The 15,462-nt window shown below is 55.1% G+C and overlaps 6 protein-coding genes across 6 annotated transcripts, besides 2 other annotated features; 3 read left to right on the top strand and 3 right to left on the bottom strand.

The window, feature by feature from the left end:
- On the bottom strand, nucleotides 1-1,356 carry PODANS_5_3850 (uncharacterized protein; the record flags this gene model as incomplete). The annotated part of the gene is made up of 7 exons (XM_001904894.1): nucleotides 1-346; nucleotides 406-838; nucleotides 896-963; nucleotides 1,037-1,061; nucleotides 1,138-1,169; nucleotides 1,218-1,246; nucleotides 1,309-1,356. The coding sequence occupies 7 exons, from the start codon at nucleotides 1,354-1,356 to the stop codon at nucleotides 1-3; spliced, it is 981 nt and encodes a 326-aa protein (XP_001904929.1).
- A 985-nt stretch (nucleotides 1,357-2,341) lies between these two features.
- On the top strand, nucleotides 2,342-3,481 carry PODANS_5_3840 (uncharacterized protein; the record flags this gene model as incomplete). Its single annotated transcript, XM_001904893.1, has 1 exon — nucleotides 2,342-3,481. One exon carries the CDS (start codon nucleotides 2,342-2,344, stop codon nucleotides 3,479-3,481), a length of 1,140 nt encoding a protein of 379 aa, XP_001904928.1.
- Nucleotides 3,482-3,593: 112 nt separating this feature from the next.
- PODANS_5_3830 (uncharacterized protein) lies at nucleotides 3,594-5,389 on the bottom strand (the record flags this gene model as incomplete). Its single annotated transcript, XM_001904892.1, has 2 exons — nucleotides 3,594-3,728; nucleotides 3,788-5,389. Coding segments are annotated over 2 exons (1,737 nt in total), but the record flags the coding sequence as incomplete, so codon positions are not given.
- A 1,180-nt stretch (nucleotides 5,390-6,569) lies between these two features.
- Nucleotides 6,570-8,316, top strand: PODANS_5_3820 (uncharacterized protein; the record flags this gene model as incomplete). Its single annotated transcript, XM_001904891.1, has 5 exons — nucleotides 6,570-7,164; nucleotides 7,227-7,312; nucleotides 7,366-7,508; nucleotides 7,563-8,144; nucleotides 8,199-8,316. 5 exons carry the CDS (start codon nucleotides 6,570-6,572, stop codon nucleotides 8,314-8,316), a joined length of 1,524 nt encoding a protein of 507 aa, XP_001904926.1.
- Nucleotides 8,317-8,533: 217 nt separating this feature from the next.
- Nucleotides 8,534-8,607, bottom strand: a tRNA (tRNA-Val).
- A 2,238-nt stretch (nucleotides 8,608-10,845) lies between these two features.
- PODANS_5_3810 (uncharacterized protein) lies at nucleotides 10,846-11,325 on the top strand (the record flags this gene model as incomplete). The annotated part of the gene is made up of 1 exon (XM_001904890.1): nucleotides 10,846-11,325. One exon carries the CDS (start codon nucleotides 10,846-10,848, stop codon nucleotides 11,323-11,325), a length of 480 nt encoding a protein of 159 aa, XP_001904925.1.
- A 1,165-nt stretch (nucleotides 11,326-12,490) lies between these two features.
- Nucleotides 12,491-12,562, top strand: a tRNA (tRNA-Gly).
- Nucleotides 12,563-13,965: 1,403 nt separating this feature from the next.
- PODANS_5_3800 (uncharacterized protein) lies at nucleotides 13,966-15,338 on the bottom strand (the record flags this gene model as incomplete). The annotated part of the gene is made up of 3 exons (XM_001904889.1): nucleotides 13,966-14,533; nucleotides 14,586-14,668; nucleotides 14,757-15,338. 3 exons carry the CDS (start codon nucleotides 15,336-15,338, stop codon nucleotides 13,966-13,968), a joined length of 1,233 nt encoding a protein of 410 aa, XP_001904924.1.
- Nucleotides 15,339-15,462: the final 124 nt, after the last annotated feature.

Below are 15,462 nucleotides of genomic sequence, written 5' to 3'. Positions count from 1 at the left end.
TCAAGCGGTTGCTCGAGCCGGCACCGGGGTGGCTGCCGTCATGCTGACGAGCTCGGAGAGCTTTTCCATGATGACGAATGTGAGGACGGTGTGAGGTGTCAGGCGGAGCCAGGCTGGCGTCCACCCCTTCATGAGGAACATTGGCCCTTCTTGCCTCAGGCCGTCACGCGCAACCTGCAGGACGGTTGAGCCCTTGGTAGCGCTTTGGATTCTGCTCTTCAGCACATCGGCCGGTGCGCACGCTGTCGTGGCAGCTGTTCCGGCGAAGAGAGATGCCAGGGCGTGTGTTCCGATGTCGTCTTTCAGCCGGGTGCGGGTGAGGATAGTTTTTTTAGCGGCCGCATATCTAAGGTAGTCACGCATCGTCAGCGCGGGAGGTTGCTACGGGGCTTGGCGATGGCTTACGGTGCGATCTGGGACACGTCTTGTTCGAGGTCAGCAAACAGCTTGCGGGCATTGTCTGGGGTGCTCAACTCACTCATGAGGACACTCCTGACGATATTGGCAGACAGCCCCCTCCCAAACACTTTGACGCCTTCCTCTCTCGCGATCCGGACGAGGGCGGTCACGGCGTCCGAGTAGAGAAAGCGCTCTGCCGGTGGTTTGGCGGCGTCGGCACACATTCGGACGAGAACAACCTCTGTCGGATTCCCCACCACGCCAGCGAGCCCGCCGGCCACACCGGCACACGCTATGGTGGATGTGGTGGATGGCTTGGCACCACCGGACCGCTTTTGCATCTGGCGGGACAGGATGGTATACAAACCGAACCTGGCTGTCGAGTATGTCGATTGTCGGAGAACCGAAGCGGAAAGGCCGGACCACAGTGAAGGTATTCCTACGTGCCATCAGCCTCAGCATAGCTGGCTGAACACACCACACCAAGACGTCTCACCATCACGAACAGCGAACCGGTACAGGGTCGAGAGCATGGGTGCTCGGGTATGGAGGACCTGCATGCGGCTGGACGGGATTGAGTGTTAACATGTTGCACATATCTCTCGAGCGATCGGAGCGGGGGTTCACGTCAACATACTATTTTGTGAGATCCAGGGGGTGGGCTGGGGCCAGGGTCAGCACTCAACAAGCGATACGAACTGCATGCTTCTCTCATAGCGATCAGGGGTGTCCACTCACTGAAGCATACTGCCATGGAGGCAGCGGCTCCGCTGCACCTGCTTGTCAATACTGTCTTCCGTGCACGAGCAGCTATGAACTCACCCGAGCCAGAAGGGTTGCTTGGTTCCTTTCTGCCCACTCATTTTCGCTGGGGTTGATAGCAAGATGGCAAAAGAGATATCACTAGACCTCAGGACTGGATGCCTGGGAGCACCATGTTGCAAAAGAGACAAACATGAGGAGAAGGACAACTCGGAACACCCCGAATAGACACAGCTTGGGGGAGAGGGACGTTTGGGCCCGGGTCACTACAGCCAGCCTGAGTCCACGGGCGTTTCAGGCGCAAAATATGGCCGACCAGAGACTCACTACACACCATGGGTACCTTGTCCAAGGCAAGCAGGTCCCATTATTCTTTGAGATGGAAATATGATGGAATTATGCTGGCAATATCTTGGTTGGTATAAAGGACGGGCAGTTCCAGATCCACGTTCCCATGGATCTGGAACACAACCGCCGCTCGGGATAGTCGGGTCACACAAGAACAGATCTCCCATCATGGCAAAGAAGACGATGATGGGCTGATGGGATGGGAATTTGCAACTTTCTCGGCCCACACCAACTCGCGGGTAGATCAATGTGCGGCGGGGATGTCTGACCTCGGCAGCTAGAATTGAGGGGTGATGATAAATAGGTACAGGGACGGTGAAAGACACGTGTTGTAGCTCATGAAAGGAAAGCGGTCTTGATAGTGACAGGCCTCGTGTGGTTGAGGGTCGATGAGTAAGTGAGTTTTGCTGGTTGAGAGAGTGCCCGCATCGGCACTCAAAACAACCCCCGAGCTCATCCCCGCTAGAAGCGGCTGTTTCCCCCTGCTGGAGAAGCCCTTGGCGGACAAGCGGGCATTGCGACGAACTCCAATTCCCAGCTTTTGCGCACCAATCACATCGCTCCATTCCAGCTGCGGGAACCTCCCCAGTGATCTTTCGTCGCGCGCGCATCATCATCGACTCCACCACTTCCACCACCACTTCCACCACTTGACGACGCTCCACCAAACGACAAACAAAACCACCACTGTTTTCCAATTGGTGATGTCCCTCAAACATCGCCGCTTCTTTCACCTGTAAACAAGCTCGAACAACGATAGTCAGCACCAACGCAGCAGCAACAAGCACCACCGCCGCCACCACCGCTAGAAACCCACCCCCTCAGATATCTCATGGCCGAAACCAAACTCAAAGACCTTAGCTCCCTAAGGCCCTCCCTCAAAAAACTAATCAACGCCCCCTTCGCCTCCCCAGCCACAACCCCGGCCCCCCCCCAAATAAGAAACATCTACCAGCGCCTCTCCCGCGAAGCCAAATCGCGCAAATACGGCGAACGTCCCTGGATAACCATAGCTGTTCGTTTCCCTCCCCTCCCGTTTCCCTTCTTTTCACTAACCCTTCCTCCCTGTCCGCAGGCAGCAACAACCTTCACGCTCAACTCCCCCTCCTCCCTCTCCCACCTCCACTCCACCTCCTCCTCCCTAACCCCCCACCCAACCCTCCCCTCCCTCACCCCCCCCCTCACCCCCCTCCTCCTCGCCGAACTGATCCGCGAAGTCGGCCTCAAATGCATCTCCTTCAATGGAATCCCCCGCACAATCAACTGCCTCAACGCCTTTCGCTCAGACCTGGAGGTAAACCCCTGGTCCAGCTCCCTTTCCTCGGTCCCATCACGAACCGTCACTACCTCAAACATCAACAATACGATAAGCAGGGGAAACGCGCTCTGGAAGTCAATCTACACACCCCATCACGGGAAACTAACCCAAAAGCTTGCACTGGCACATCCCGATCTGCCGGGGTATATCCTCCAGGGTCACTACGCCATGTTACTCGCCGATCCACCGAGGCATGTGGAGGGCGGGGTGCCGAGACAGGCGAGGTTGGGGCGGTGCCTGACCAGTCTTGTGGCGATTGCGTGTTTGAGAGCGCAGAGGGGGGTTGGGCCGCAGGTGTTGAGCCATGTTTACGGGTTGAGGAAGGCTGTGGAGCAGGGGTTGCACAGGGAGGAGTTTGAGGACGAGGAGGAGAGGGAGGGGATGGAACGGTTGGCGGGGGATGAGGGGTGTGAGTGGATTTTGGAGAGCGTTGACAAAATCGCGAGGGCGATCGGGGGTGGGGGGTTTGCCGGTTGGGAGCGGGAGGTTGACCAGGACCAGGACCAGGAGGACGGGGTGGAGGATGATACGAGGCTGGATGGGGAGGTGAGCGAGGTTGGGAATGTGGCGGAGGAGATGGAGGAGGAGCTGCAGGGCGGGACGGGGAGCGGGAGCGGGAGCGGGAGCGGGAGGGGGAGGGAGTCCAAGTTGTGAGAGAGACAAGAGGTTTGATATGTATTTATTGCAAAAAGACGGTATGGTATATACATGTTCATGAATGACAATGACAAAACAACGCCCGGCCATCATGCTTCCCGCCTCTCACCTACTCCATGACAATCAACTCCTCCGCCACCGCAAAGCCCGCATCGGTCTTTCTCCTCACCTCCTCGACATCCACCCCCGGCGCGATCTCCGTCAGCGTGAGCGTCCCCTTCTTCCTGTCGACCTGGAAAACCGCCTATTTGTCCCTCTTTAGTCAGCATCACTTCATCGCCGGTACGACGAGAATCAACTCACCAGATCAGTGATAACCGTGCTCACCACCGCCCTCCCCGTAACCGGCAGCCCGCAAACCGCCACAATCTTGCTCGTCCCGTCCTTGGCCGTATGCTCCGTCGCGACCACGATCTTTGTCCCCTCCGGATTGCTCACCAAATCCATCGCCCCCCCCATCCCCTTGAACACCTTGCCCGGTATCATATAGTTCGCCAAATCCCCCCCCGCACTCACCTGCAGCGCCCCCAAGATGGAAACATCCACGTGTCCCCCCCTGATCATGGAAAAGCTCTCGCTCGAGTCAAACGTCGAGGCGCCGGGGACGAGGGTGGTGGTTTCCTTCCCGGCGTTGATAATGTCAGGATCGACCTCTTCCGGGAGGGGGTAATCCCCCATGCCGAGGATGCCATTCTCCGACTGAATCCAGACTTCCTGCCCCGGAGGAAGGAAAGAAGGCGCGAGGGTGGGGATGCCGACGCCGAGGTTGACGTAGAAGCCTGGTTTGAGCTCTTTGGCGGCGCGGCGGGCGATGCGGTTTCTTTTCGCCTGAGCGGGTGCTTCCTCTTTTGGAGGCGACGAGGAGAATTCCTGTGGGGAGCGGGTCTTGACAATTTCTACTTGGGGACGTTCGGTCGCTGGGACGATCCGGTCAATGTATATGCCCGGGAGATTAACCTCGCTCGGGTCGAGCTCCCCAACCTCAACAATATTTTCCGCTTCCACAATGGCAAGCCTGGCAGCCTTTGCCATTAAGGGGGCAAAAGTTTTGGTCGTGTGACGAAAAACGCAGTTGCCGGCCTTGTCGACTTTCCAGGCGCGGAGGATGGCCACGTCGCCGGGGAGGGCGGTTTCCATCAGGTAGGCTTTGCCGTTGAAGATGCGGGTTTCTCGCGGGGCGGAAAACTCGACCACGGTTCCGTCAGGGGAGTACCGGGTCGGGAGGGAGCCGGATTGAATGAGGGTGTTGCCTCCGGTGGGGGTGAAGAAGGCCGGGATGCCCGAGCCGGCGGCGCGGATTCTTTCGGCGATGGTGCCCTGAGGGCAGAGCTCGACGGCGATCTGGCCCGTGAGGTATTGCTTTTCGAGCTTTTTGTTGGCGCCGAGGTACGACATGATCATGCGGTCGATTTGGCCGTTTTCAGTGAGGAGGGCGAGGCCGCCGCGACCTTCGGAGCCGGCGTTGTTGGAGACTGCGGTGAGGGAGTGGAGGGATTCGGGGCCGCGGCGGCGGATGGCGGCGATGAGGGTTGCTAAAGGGGGGGCGGAGTCAGTCAGGGGCTTGTCTTGATGGTTAGGACAAGGGGGCTTACAAGCTACACCGCAAAGGCCAAATCCAGCACTGAGCAGGACGGAGCCGCTCTTGATGTCGGCTACGGCTTCATCTGCTGACGCCCACACCTTGGAGCCTCCTCTTTTGGGCTCAGAAACCGGAATCTCTCTCCTCCACGGTCGCGTGTGAGAAAAAACCCTGCTCTGGGCGTAGTTGATGGTAATATTTTGCTGTGAGGTTGGTGTCGTCGTCTCGATCCGCAAGCTCGACTGAAGCTGTCTTGCACACGATCCCCTCGAAGAAAGCGCAACGGCGCGCCGTCCAACAACACTGGCCAAGTTCCTCATCTTGCTTCAATGCCTCCGGCACAAAAGCAATCAAGACTCAACGACCGGTACCGCAACCGCAAATAAACACAAAACAATCCCTTTGGTCTTAAAGCATTCGCCGTCTCAACGCCGTGGCAAAGGGAAGGTCGACTACCAAAACACAGCGTCGTCCAACCCACCCGGCCGGCGCGGCGCGGATGCGGGCGCGACAGGCAGGCATGCAAATCTGCCATCCGATCTTGCAATCAACAGGTCCCTTCCGTTTGGGCTGCGCCAAGTGGTGTTCTACGTCACCAGAACATGGGGGGGTCGGAAAGGGCCGAGGTGGTCGGAGATAGATTTGGGCGCCGGGAGGAAGCAAATTTCGGGCGTCTCCTCACTCAACGTCGATGGGGGGTCGGAGTTCGGCATCGAGCATCGGCTTGGATCTCATTGTGGCTTACTGATGAGATGGAATGGAAGCATGTGAAGATGCCAAGATATCTTGTTCTTGTCGCTTTTTTTTTTTGATGTCTTTGGTGACTGACACCCAGGAGCTGTGGTGAGGTTCAGATCCAGCGGCCGGTCCGGCACTTCCCCGCCGATTAGCGGTCGATGCGCTGTGGGGAGGACGACGCCCCACTGTAACCCGCTGGAAAATACCAAGCCGGGAATAACCGTTCTTCTCGAACGTCTCTCATTGACAATCTCTTGTCCATGTATAAACTAGACATCCCGAATCAAGACTCGGAAACTTTGAGAGTCATCATGATCTCATGAATCTGGGAACTATGCGACACCACGCCAATCTCAGCGTCACCGTTGCTATCGGCGCGCGGGTAGTCTGTAGGCCCTCAATGGCCATCGAGTGATCAGGTCACTGGCGCTGAGTGAGACACCAGGATGCTGTACCACGGTCAATGGTACGGTCTCGGGCGAATACATGCAGATCAAAAATTGATAACACCAATTCGGCGAGACAGCGCGAGAGGAAAGTGTGGGGGCGCTGTAACAACGTCAGGAGAGGGCAGCCCCATGGGAAAAGGCAGGTCAGGTTGCATATCACCTCACCCTGCCCATGCCCCGGACGTATTGTGTCACGAGCCTGGTATCAAAGCTGCTCTAGCCTTGACCTCTACTCGGATCGAGTTCACCCAAGAACATCTCACGGGCCATCGTGTCGCCTGTGTGCCACAGTACACTCAACAGAGACGACCCGGTAAAGATGACAACACCACGCCCAATCGCGGGCACCGCCGCGCTCGAGAAAAGCGACAGCGACCACCTCTCCACCGGCGGCCCCGAAACCGCCAAACGCGAGGACGTCGCCACCCCCTTCTCCCCGGAAGACGAAGCCCGCCTCACCAAGCGCGTCCTCCTCAAGATGGACACCCGCATCCTCCCCATCCTCTCCCTCCTCTTCCTCTGCTCCTTCCTCGACCGCACCAACGTCGGCAACGCCAAGATCATTGGTCTCGAGAAGGACCTTGCCATCTCCAACACGCAGTACAACCGGGGTCTTGCCGTCTTTTACGCCACTTACATCGCATCTGAGCTGCCTTCTAATCTTCTTCTCAAGAAGATAACGCCCCGGGTTTGGCTGCCGCTTCTGACGGTGGTTTGGGGGATTGTAACGATGTGTCTGGGGTTTGTAAGGAGCTTTGGCTCGTTTTTCGCCGTGAGGGCAGTGTTGGGGTTGGCGGAGGGGGGGTTGCTCCCGGGGATGGTGCTGTATCTGTCGGGGTTGTACACGCGGCAGGAGATGGCGGTGAGGATTGGTGTTTTTTATACGGCCGCTAGTTTGTCGGGCGCTTTTGGGGGTGAGTTGCTTTTTCCTGCGGGTCGAAAGGAGGTGGAAGGGATGCGGCTGACAGAGAATCAGGTCTCCTGGCAAGGGGTCTATCCGCGATCGGGCCTAGGGGTGGGCTTGAGGGGTGGAGGTGGATCTTCATCATGGAGGGGGTCATTGTGAGTTTTGTTGCGGATGTTTGATGGAGTCTGTCTGCTGATGAGATGGGCAGACGGTTGTCGCCGGCGTGATTGCGTACTTTTTCTTGCCGACGAGTGTTGCCACTGCGTCCTACCTGACACAAGAGGAGAGGGACTTTGCGCAGCTGAGGCTGCAAGGGAAGATCGGAGCTGCCGGTGGTGACGAGAGGTTCAAGTAAACCTGGGCATGTTATAATGCTTCTGTGAGGTGATGCTGACATGTCAACAGCCCCGTCTTGGAACGCGAAGAGAAATTCAAGTGGTCCGAAGTGCGCCGCGGCATCCTCAACCTCCAGGTCTGGCTCACAGCCACTGCCTACTTTGCCATCCTATCGGGACTTTACAGCTTCGGCCTGTTCCTCCCAACGATTATCAACGACCTCAAAATCACATCCAACGCCAACGAGAGTCAGCTGTGGTCCGTGATTCCCTACGCCGTGGCCACGCCAGTCACGGTCGCCGTAGCTTTTGCCTCGGACCGTCTCAAGCTCCGGGGTGTCATCATGCTCTTCACTCTTCTCATCGCCATCGTTGGCTACGCGGTCATCGGCAACGTCCCGTCTCCCAATGTCCGGTTCGGCATGACCTGTCTCATGGCTGTCGGGATGTACAGCAGCGTGCCGTGTATTCTCGTCTGGAACTCGAATAACTCGGCTGGTCACTACAAAAGGGCAACAACTTCGGCGCTGCAGCTGGCGGTTGCCAACTGTGGAGGCTTTGTGGCGACTTTTGCGTATCCGAGCGTTGACGGGCCGTTGTACCACAAAGGACATAGCATCATCTTGGGGCTGTTGGTTTATGCGTGGCTTGCGTGAGTCGCTGGAGATCTTTGTCGGTGTGGAGAGTGAAGCTAACGGGGCCACAGGATTCTCACAAACGTCTTTTGGTGCATCAAGATCAACAAGGACAAGGCGAGAGGGAAGTACGATCATCATGCGGGTAGCGGTGATGACAGGGATCCAATGTTCAAGATGATATTGTGAGATAGGAATTATGCGGTAGTTATGAAGATTTAAGTTATGCATGCATTTCGGCCTTGGTGCTCTGTTTCTCTTGATACCCCAAGTAGTGAATGACTGGCCCTTTCATGTTCAAAGGTCTGTAGAAAAGAATTCTGAGTTCTGTCTCGTGTCCCAAAAAGGGGATCGATCCCCTGTCGCCGTGGTGGAGACTGGAGACGAGCAAAAAATGAAAGGTTATTGATTTCGTCCAGGCTCGAACTGGAGACCTTCAGTGTGTTAGACTGACGTGATAACCAACTACACCACGAAACCTTGTTGATTTGTTGAGGTTTGGGTGCGAAAATAGAGTCCAAGTCGGCTTCCCTGCTGTCCGCCGAGAAGAAAGGGGCAGGAAGGGTGAGCCCCTGAGCACCGTGTTATCCTGTCAGGCCAACATTACGTCGCGTAAAGGATCTTTTTCCTGACATGTCAGTAGTTTGGATGGAGTTGCTCGCCTTGGGAGAGTTTCAACATATATAGAAGCACTCTTGTATTTTATCCACATGCATACACCTAACATTTGTGCAGTATTTTGCCTGCTTCTTATGCCATTTTTCGTTTGGGTTCAGGTACACTGGACTAAAGCGTCCTGATCCTGCTTAGCTGCTTGTTGTTTGTGGAAGAGCTGTGTTGTGTGCCTTCCAGGAACTGACCTCTTGCCTCAGGTGTCGTTGTTGGACGGGAGGGCAATGTTGCAATCCTCAAGATGGGCTGATATTTTCTGAAGCCTCTGATGAGGCTCAAGTTTTTTTCGATCATGAGAATTGATCTGTGTGCTTTCCATTTGGTGTCCTTGGCTTGTGGATGGGACTTCCCCTCGTGCCATGATTTCCGGGCTGGTTTGTCGTCACCGCGGAGAAAAACGACCTGGGAAAGACATGGATAGGATTAGGACCTGTGATGGTGGCATTTGGCACCTGGGTATGTCTGGCACTGAAAAGGTTTGACATGAAGAACCTAACCATCCAAGCCTCCTAGGCAGACGCCTACGCTATCTGTTATGGCCGTCAATAGAAGGAAGCCACACCCTAACAACATGGAAGCTCTTCAACTCAAAGTGGGGCAATCGCTGCAGACCTGAGGTATATTAGTCCACTGATGCTCTCTCGGCCCTTGAACTAAATTTCCCTTTCTTCCTTCCATATGCCCAAGGGTGTGATGCTGCTGGTACCTTCACAAGAGTGCGTCACCGTCACAGAACAGAGTCAGTCGCCAAGCGACTTTGGCCGTCGCCGTTGTCTCTACTACCGACTGATGGCTGCCTGCTGCAAGCTGCAGGTGGCAGAACACAGTTTTCTAGTAGGTATAAATCCCACCCATCTCGCCTCATTCCCTCACACCAATCTTTTACCCCTTAGGCTTGCCTTCCAGAAGGCTGTGTGCAATCGGTACCTCCACAAGGGTGCGGCGCCGTAATGTATAGGTTTTGACCGCCGTCATTGTCTAGTAGTAGGGACGTTACGAAGCAGACCGACAAACTTGTCGCCTTGAAAGGCAAGCATCACATTGAGAGCTTGCCGCCTCGAAAGGCAAGCGAAAATAGGGAAAGGTGTGCGGCGAGCAATGATGACACCAGAATTTGAGCCCGCCGAGCATAGTGTGCCGTGGCAAATATGATGATATCAAAATCTGAGCCTGGGGTGTCCCAATGCACTGCTCACACATTCCCATCTCCTCTGGCAAGTGCCGGCGTCTTGAATCGCGCTTCATTCCTTCACCAATCACCTCTCCATTCTGCATTTGCTTGGACAAACCTTTCCCAAATGTTTCATGCAGCGTTCTTTCAATCGTTTCATCAGCCAGTGCCGGGACCGAGTGGATACCCGGGAATTGGGTGTCGCGGCGACGGCCCCGGGGCTTGGCCACCCCTTCAACAGCCGCTGCACCGGGCACAGAGGGCAGCCAATCCGAGCACTTGAACAAGGCCGGCCACAACGGGCTGCGGCCTGCATTGAACCGACTTTCTGGCTGTCCGCGGTTCCACGCCGCTGCAAGAGACCGCAAACCGTTAGAGAGTGGTATTCCAGATTCTTCCCTTCTTCTGTTGCAAATCGCCCGGATTTCCGATAACCGCCCAGCACCGGCACTCAATGATTCCACTGCATACGCCCTTTTGCACCACTTCGAGGCCGTCTGGCCCAATCGACTCACCCTCTTTGAGGGACGAAAACCCGGGACAGGATGCGATGCGCCGTTTCGTTTGCCACCGTCACCCACGGCCGGCCATCCATCATCCTGATCTTGGGGGACATCACACCCAGTCAACACACATTCGGAGCTTGACTTCGGATCACTACATATATCGGAGGTCATCCCGTCTCAAATCCAAACCTCTCTCACATCACCATCCAGCACTCGGCACTCATTCACAACACCAAGATCTTCGGGTCGCAGTCTTTCCTTCCATTCACCATCGTCTTCTGATTCTTGGGCCGGACCCTTGCCATTCCCTTTTTACAGCCACTACCAATTTACAAACAGTCTCGACGACAACCACTTCACTCTCTCAAAATGCAGGCCACTTTTGTTCTCTCCCTCCTCGCCGCCTCGGCCTCTGCCCTGGTCCACGTCCCTCGCCAAGGCGGCGTCAACCCGGCCGTCATTCCTCAGGACTTTGGTGTCAAGGCCGGTGATGGCCGGGACACCATCCAAGTCGGAAGCTGTGTCGGCGCCAACCAGAAGCTCATCCCCTGCGACTGCCCACCTGCTCCCAACGACCCAGACTTCCTCGGCAAGCTCTCCCAGGGCCTCAGCCAGGGCTTCTTCCCGGACCCCAGTGTGCCAATTCCCATCTCTCTTGGGGAGTTCAACGATGCCTCCGATACTTCGATCGAGACTCAGAAGAGGCGCGGCACTGCCATGATCCAGGTCTTGCAGAGCTTAAACGGTGCCAAGGGGTCGGGCTGCCCAGGTGTTGCTGCACCCAACCTGGTGAAGCTTCAGCAGACGGGACAGATTGGGGCCGGCAGCGTTGGCAACGCCGGCAAGTAAAGGATCGACAACACCCGGATGTTCCTTTTCTTCTGCCTTTCATCATTGGTGGTCTTTTGCTTTTCGGGTCAGACAAGTCTTGACCCTCTGAGGGGAGCTTTCGGCATTTACTGCTTTCGCTCACTTTTCGGTTCAACCATCACCGGCGTCGGTCTTTCAGCAACCCATCTCACTTGGCTTTACATCATTCATTTACCCTTTACACAATCACTCACTCGGCCCGAAACTCAATCAGGGGACAACAACGCTTTACAACATTTAATACCTGGCACCTTACTAGCGACATTCTTGTCTCACCAGACGCTTCGCTCACGACGCTCCTTGCCAACATTTGGCACTGCAAACAACCCATTCCGCAGACCCCGAAAGAAATACTTGGCCACATCCACAATGGTATTGCCGGTACTCGAACAACAGAACACTCATTCAAAAGTACTCAATTCACTCGTTGATTTACATAACAAGGGGGGCATTTTTCTAGGATATTTTAATACCCCTGTCACTCGCTTTCTTTTTTTATTCTTCAAGTCTTTCATTTACTCCTTTTAGGTCTTTTTGTCACAGCAACAGCTTTCTTTTTCACTCACTCGACAATGTTGATCTCTCACGTCTTTTATCCGTTTTCCTCTCTCCAGCGTTTGTCACCGGGTTGCTCATCCAACCACCTACCTGTTTGGGATTTCTTTCACTTACTTTTCCTCGCAGGTGGTTTTTCTCACCTTCTTTTTCTTTTTCCACAGGTCACTACTCACGTTTCCAGATTTCTGTTACCGCTTTTCTTTTATCATCATAGGACTTGGATTGGAGCAGGGTAGATGGGATGCATATATGGCGTTTTTTCTTGGGGGGGGGAGGGTTAGGGGGTTGGGATTCGGGGGGGTTGGGCGGTTTGAGGGGGTTATGGAAAGCAAAGCATGGGGATAGACAAGGGGATACATACATACAAGGGATGAAATACACGGATTTGGATTTGAACTCGGAAATGGTTTTCTTGATGCTTAGTATGTTGATGCGTTTGATGCTTGGAATGATTTTCTGACGACTTTGGACAATTGTCTATTCCATTGTGCCTGGAACTGGACGGGATATGGAGCTTTACTGTTCTGCCAAGCCAGGCGCCCAGTGTTGGGGCCTGTGTTTGAGCGACGTAAACGCAACAAGGTCAGCGGCCATGGTGTAGTGGTTAGCATTAATGCCTTCCAAGCATTAGAGTCGGGTTCGATTCCCGATGGCCGCATATTCTTCTTTTGCATGTTTTTCTTTTCCACGCCCTCGCCACATTACAGTAGTAACACACTTTTCCCATGTTTTGCTTTTGTGTCCCTCTGGGATTGTTCTTGTTCTTGCAGTGCGTATGGAGTTGCCAGTCTTGTCTGGGAAAGTCAGGCATGTCTCTCAAGACACCTACCCAGCACAAGGGCTTGGATAATGAAAGATGGACAACAAAAAGCCCGTAAAAACCTTTGTTTGATGTTTGAGGACCGCATTTGGTTGGGGAGAGTTTCAGTCGTGTGTAGCAGAGGCGGGCGGGCGGAGTGTGCGGCGTGGCCCTTTTGCGGGGGGGGTTTCGGGCTTTGTGGTTTGGGAAAGGGGTTGCAGATTTGGTTGCAGAAAAAGGCGCGGGGAGACCGAGGTGTTGGGAGTTGTGGGGGTTGCACAATTTGGCCTGGATGCTTTTGAGGACTGAGGAGAGAGGACATGATGCAAGGACGTGTGGGAGGAGGAAGGGGGGGGGTGGGTGATTATTACATGCTGGTTTTCACCGGTGCTCTTCATCGCTTAGGTGCTCACACACTGGGCATGAGGTATTGGAGCAGCATTGAACGTAGCTGGGTGCAAGAGGTAGAAGCATGAAAAGCGTCTGCTGGTATCCATACCATCCGTCGAACCCGTTTGTGAGAGAACCTGCCGATGACAGACAGGCACGCAACTGAACAAACCTGCTTTTCAAACCCCAACGCAAACGGCTCAATCTTTCCACAGCGCACCGCAATCGCTCCCCACGCCGGGGTTCCACTTGTAGAAATCCTCCAGGGCGATGCCGTACTGGTTGGAGATTGCCCAGCAGCCGTCTCCACCTACAACGACGTGCCATTTCTTGCAGGAGGGGTTAGCACCTGGTTGGGTTGGCGCTGGGGGGTTCGGGGCTGCTGTTGAGGCGGGTGGTTTTGTGATGCTTGATGGGGTGGTGGTTGGTCTCTGCGTTGAGGTGGGTGGCTTGGTGGGAGTAGAGATGGAGGCTTTGCTTGTCGTGGCGGGGGAGGGAGTGCCGGTGCCAGCTCGCTCGACACACAGTTGGATGAAGCCATCCATGTTCATACGGGTCCAGAGGTTTTGGTTGCAGGTCGTGGGGGTGGAGCCAAGCCATGGGTTGAGGGTGAGGACAGTGGAGAGGGTGATGTCGAAGTTGAGTGGGAATTGGGTACAGTTGAAGAAGGCTGGTCTTCGTGTCAGTTGATGTTTTCATGGTGGAGGGAATTGGAGGGGGAGTTTTCCACACACATTTGTCTTGTGCCCGCAGACCAAAGTAACAGCTGCAATCTTTGGGCTGGAGGGTTGTGTCTGGGATTCGTGAAGGGTCAGCTGGGAGGCAATAATCGTGGGGCGGTTCTGGTTGAGGTGCTGGGTTGGTTCTGCTTGTTAGTTGCTGTTTACCCATGAAGCAAAGTTTTGGAATAGAGGGCTCGGGAAGAGCGTACGTTCTGTTTCCCACTTCCGCACACAGTAGCTTGATCCGGGCTTGAACTCGCACTTGGTTGCGGACAAACTGGGGTTCCACTCCAAAAGTTGTTGGATAGTGACGTCGCCGACACTGGCCCACGAGGTGCAGTTGTTGCCGCCCGCGAAAAGTGGATTATTTGCCATGAAGGAGCTTTCCCAGGCATTCCTGTGAAGAAAACATTCATTCACTGTCCCCGGCGCTTTGGGGTGTAGAGTAGGTATGGGGATAGGTGCCGCCGATGCTGTGGGCTGTGGGGTTGGGCGAGTGAAGCTGGTGGTGGCAGTCGATGTCTTGTAGCCTGGGTACGTCACGATGTTTCCGACCGGTTTGACACAGTAGGCTGTGTCTTTCCACAAATTGGTGCAGTTTTTGTCGAGATTTGGGTTGAGAAAGTAGAAGCCATCAACGGAAATGCTGAACTTGAGGGATATCATCTGACAATATTCATCAGGTTGGACCTGGGGAGTACCTATGTCAGTGTTTATCCTGCAACTGTGCCATCTTTGACATTAACCAGCAGGGCAGCCATGGTACTTACAACATACCACTGACCGCAGTGCTTGTTCGAATCAGGATGGTGATTTGTCGGCAGAGGGGCGTCGGTGGTGACCGCATCTCCCTCTTGAACCGGGACAGTACCGCTCGGTGAGCTTGCCAGCGTCAGCACTCACCCGTGTCAGGCTGAAAATTGAGCTGAATTGCCATTTACCTGGCGCAAAGAAACCAGCCTCTCCAGTCTCCAAGATGCCTGCACGACGGGTTGATGAAGGGATTCCAGGCCAGCAAATTGCGCCTTGGTCATGCCATACTCCTTCATTATGTCGTCGCAGGTTTGATCCACCACCAACTCGAACGTCTCGCATTTCTCCGGTATGCAGATGGACTCACCCGCAGGCGGCAAAAGATTGCAGCTAAGGTCGAGGCCATTCTCGTTGATCAGCTGGTAGGATCCAACCCCGGCCAGTCCCGCGATGGTCCGACAAGTATCGCCAGCCTTGACGACGTATTGAGTCCCTGTGCTACGGGTGCGCTGCGGCGGCGGTGCCGTCCCAGCGGAGTTGAGAGCGTATGAGGTGGGGGTCGCGTAGTTGTACCCGGTCTTTTTGCAGCTCTGGGTCAAGGAAGAGAAGCCTGCCGCCGCTTCGGCGTCGTATCCGAAGGGGGACGAGAGCTGCGCCTTACCCAGGCCGAGTTCACAGTCGGAACATTTCTGGGCGTCCGTGTAGTTATCACGGTTCTTCCAGGTGGCCACGATGGCGTCGCAGTATTGACCACTGGCACTAAGAGGCATGATGTTAGCCTTTCTTCTAAGGGGAGCCTGGAAAACTCGAGGGAGGTAAGTCTTACGGATCCTTCACACATCCCGCCTCGACTGCATAAAGATAACGGTCGGCAAAGATTGAGACTGAGAAAGC

This window comes from Podospora anserina, chromosome 5, assembly GCF_000226545.1.
Source record: "Podospora anserina S mat+ genomic DNA chromosome 5, supercontig 4".
NCBI lineage: Eukaryota > Fungi > Ascomycota > Sordariomycetes > Sordariales > Podosporaceae > Podospora > Podospora anserina.
This window is presented reverse-complemented; position numbering and strand designations above follow the sequence as displayed.